A 4656-nucleotide genomic window follows, 5' to 3' on the forward strand; every position below is an offset into this window, starting at 1 on the left:
GCTTATTACATCAACTAGGTTTTGTTACCTCCACCAATTACATACATATCCACATAACATATGTTACTGACTCAAGATAAACAATACCTTCTGAACAACATCATGAAAGCCAGCAGCAAATGTGGTATACATTTTTCTTTAAAAACAAATGACCTGGCAATCATTATCTTCACCCAAAATGAAGATGAAGTATGGAGAAAGTCATTCCACACCAAAATCAACAGCCAGGCAAAAAATAATCCAAACGTATTCTTCAGCAGTTAAATACATGGAATTCAAATAGATAAACTCGCTAAGATTAAATATTTCTAAGATCAGTGGATACATTCTTCACCTCAATGCTTTCCCAAATTGTCATAACGTCCAGCTCTTTCAGTTATATCAATGTTAAAATAGAATTGAATAAAAATATTTTTTTCTCTAGGATCTTTCTCAGAGCTTCTTTGACGTCTTTGTTTCTCAGAGAGTAAATCAAAGGATTCAACATGGGAGTGACTAAGGTGTAACATAAGGAGGCCACCTTACTCAGCTCAGGAAATCTGTCAGGGATGACATACATAAAAATGACGGCTCCATACAGCACACTCACGACTCCTAGGTGAGAGCTGCAAGTGGAGAAGGCTTTCTTACGTCCCTCAGTGGAGCGTATCTTTAGCACTGTGGACACAATATACATATAAGACACAATAATGACAATTATGGTAGGCAAAATAATAATACTGCATAAGAAAAAAGAAACTATCTTAAGAATGTAGAGATCAGAACAAGAAATCCTCTGAAGTGGACGGTAATCACAGTAAAAGTGATCAATGGCCCGAGAAGCACAAAAGGATAAAGTAAATGTCACGCTGGTCAGAAGAACTGAGCTGATGCAGCCACAGAAATAGGAACCAGCCACCAATTGAGAGCAGAGACGTGTTGACATCTGAACAGAGTAAAGGAGTGGGTTGCAGATGACGATGAAGCGGTCATAAGCCATGGCTGCCAGAAGAAATGCTTCAGTTACAATGAAGAGAGCAAAGAGGAAGAGCTGGGTCACACAGCCTGCAAAGGAGATGGACTTGCTCTCAGACCAGAAGTTGATCATAGCCTTGGGTGCAATAACAGATGAGTAGAAGAGATCAATGAAGGAGAGGTTGCCTAGGAAGAAATACATTGGTGTGTTCAGGTGGGGATCAGTCATGATAATGGCCATCATCCCAACATTCCCTAGGAGGATCATGGCATAGACGAGCAGAAATAGCAGGAAGAGGAGGATGTGGAGCTCTAGGCGGACCCTGAAGCCCACGAGAATGAAGTCAGTCACTTCTGAGTGATTGCTTGTTTCTCTGTCACCCATGGCAGAAACCTGCTGGGAGGCACAAAGCAAATAAATGAAGTCTTGCCTTTGATTCTAGTGACATAAATACTGTCTTACATGTAGAAATAAATTATTTAAAGTTTAATTAACTACTCCATATAAAAAAATTTTAGTGTCATGAAGAATCAAGTATTTGGATTAGATAACACTAGACTACTGAGACTATTATTCTGTTAAGTCGTAGAAACAGAAATTATTTGGTTATTTAAATCATACATTTGCAGGGAGTTCAGCAAGAATGCATCATATTTTGATGTCTCAATTTACTCATATTATGAATTTGTATTCTCAATATATTTATAGTTAAAGAATTATCTCCATCTAAGAGAAGTATTACATATAATCTAAGATAAAGGATTACACATAATCTCTGTGATAGTGTTTGTAGCAATTATGTTAGCCAAGTCAGTGTTTGAATCATTACATGACAATAATGAACGTATTTGAAAATACTTTTATCTTCTTTTACCTCAATCTATTATTTTGTTTCCCTTATTACTGTAGCCATCTTTAAAAATAAAATAAAAATAGATAAATCATTGGTTTGTTAAAGCTAATAACATCAGAAATCACTAAAGCCAAATAAAATAGAAATCTTTAAAGTTGTTTCCAAATATATGTTCATTTTCTCAGATCAAGACCATTCTCCCAAGTAGATGCATTTTTATTGTCCCATTAAAAATATTTCATTTCCGTCAGTTGTTACTTAATTAAAAAATGTCATAAGCATTTAGCCATTATTTTTTGAAGCAGAGAGAGAGGCTAGTGAACATTCCTATCCTTACACTGCAATAAATGACTCTACCAAAGTGCATCAATTCAAGGAACCTCACTCTTCAGTCAGGGCAAGGACAGTATGTAAAGGAAAGTTCCTCTCCTGAATTCTCGTATACTTTATATTTCTTAAAATAGGGATAGTGGGATAACCATGGATATTTAAGCAGCATAGTGACCTTGTGTCAACCAGAGTCCGTGATCATCTGGGACAGCATCAACAGTGCTTGTTTGTGGTGGCCTTATTTATTTTTATTCCTGTGAAATCTTTTTCAGGATATTTCAGCATTGAGGTTTTGCTCATCCTCTGTGATGAAGTCCACTGGGAGAGGGTAAACAAAAGTCAATTATGGACACCTAAGTGCAGGCTCCAGGGCTGTTGTCCACAAGGACTGCAGAAACCTCAGATAAAAACAAATAGTCTGATAATAGTCCAAATAGAAGGATCTTTTTCTTCTCTGCTTATGTGTATCTTTTGGGGAGCTTCTCTGAACTTCGTTTTCTTTATTCACAAAGAGAAACTTTCTGATAATTATCATAGCATACACATTGATAGGCATAGAGAAACAGTTTGAAAAGTTTGTACACTATGAGAGACATTTCAGATAAACAAATATTTTAAATTCTGTAACAAATTACCTTTGTGATGATTTAAAAAAAAGACAAAATTTCACTGCAAATTATGATTTACCTGTATTTCTTGATGTGGACATATTTTATGATGTGACAAATGCCCTCTAAATGGCAACCTCAAGGTCAGATTATGTTTTGCTAATTGTACGCTTTCGTATATTTAAGTACTAACTAAGAAAATGTGATGGAAGAACTAATAACAGTCAATAAAATTAAAAAAAAATCTTTAGTAAAAATATTTATAAGAGATCAAGACCTATATTTAAATATTCCTTAAAAACTACTATGTGAATAAAATATCATATTTAAACCAGAGACATAATGCTGTATTTAATGAGCCTAATGTTACACTGATGTCATTTTCCTTAATATTTCCATAAGCTAATTGTAATTATATTTTCATAAAATTCCTCTTTTAATTAAACATTATTTCTAGAATTTCTCTGGATTTTCTTTGATGTAAAGATAGCAAGATGATATGGAGGCAGAGCTTCTCCTTATTAAAATACAGTATTAGTAAAAGTTTGGTTAGTGTAGGAAGAGAAAACAGTCTAGATATTTTAAACTGGAAATTGTTCATTAATGTGAATTGAGGACTATCAAATTTGGAAAGGCCTGAGGAACTTCTGGGTGACACTCTTGTAATGACCCTTAGAGCAATATAGGATTAATTCCTAAAGAGGGCTACCATCAGAGGTATATTTTAAAAACATGGCACCACAATCTGATCCAAGAATCAGATATGTAGATGGAAAAAGATGTCATTACTTCCTCATCCATCAAAATAGCTTCTCTAGGAAGTGGGGACTCAGTGCTGCTGCAGAGAAAGCCCACTGGCTTCCACAGCCTTCCTGACTGGTAGAAAAACTCAAAAGGAACAAAAAGTTGATCCTCCTCCAAATTCTGAATTTGTATGCATCTAATTCAACAAAATCTGTGTCAAGAACTCTAGTAGCAGGAGATATTTTAACTTTCCAACTTTTCCAACTGGAAAGCACATGAGGTGGAGCTTTGATATCTATAAAATATACCAGAATCCAATATATTTTTTCTCAACTTCCCACAATAGCGTTAGCAATAACAACATGCTACTGCTTATAAATACGTAAGAAACACTTACTGATACTCGTAATAGATGAGACACAAAGAAACCCCCCAAAAATTCAAAGATCAAAATCATTCAGTGTGTGTTCTTTGATCATGCCAACTTAATATGGAAATCAATAACAATTAGACAACTAAAAAACTCTATGGACATGGACATTAAAAATAAACACTTCCTAAAAATCAATGGGTAAAAAGGAAAATCAAACTAAATTCTGGTATATCTAAACTTCTGGGATGGAGAAAAAGAAGTACTTAGAGGGATTTACAAAGCCTTATAGGCAAATAGTATAAAGGAGGAAAGCAGGAACATACATAGATTAATGTATCTTAGTAATGTGAAATATAAAACAGCAAGTAAAACAAAAAATAGAAGATAAATAATATAATAAAATCAGTTAAATAGAAAAAATGTGAGTAATATAGACTATTCACATGGCTTAACATTGATTGTTTGAAAGATTACTAAGATTGTAGTAAGAAAGATTAATAAAACCCTAGGCTACTTAACAAATGTAAACCAGAAAGAATAAATCAAAAGCAACAGGAATGAAAATTGGAATATCACTATACAGCCTCCTGATATTAAAAAAAGTAGCTACATCAAGTTTACTTCCAAATGTTTAAGAAAGGAATAAGACCATTCTTACATAAACTCTTTCAGGAATAGTCATAAAGGAAATACTTTCTGACTGTATTTATGAGACTCTTGTACATCTCATATAGATTATAAAATGAAAAATTATATATAAATGTCATAAATTTAACTTCAAAAGTTCTAAGCA

General features: G+C 33.8%; 1 protein-coding gene across 1 annotated transcript; it reads right to left on the minus strand.

Moving 5' to 3' along the window:
• Positions 1–376: 376 nt before the first annotated feature.
• Positions 377–1357, minus strand: LOC103556564 (olfactory receptor 9K2-like). The gene has a single exon (XM_008528722.2). The coding sequence runs from the start codon at positions 1337–1339 to the stop codon at positions 377–379; it is 963 nt and encodes a 320-aa protein (XP_008526944.2). The 5' UTR covers positions 1340–1357.
• Between the last annotated feature and the right edge of the window lie 3299 nt (positions 1358–4656).

This window comes from Equus przewalskii, chromosome 5, assembly GCF_037783145.1.
Source record: "Equus przewalskii isolate Varuska chromosome 5, EquPr2, whole genome shotgun sequence".
NCBI lineage: Eukaryota > Metazoa > Chordata > Mammalia > Perissodactyla > Equidae > Equus > Equus przewalskii.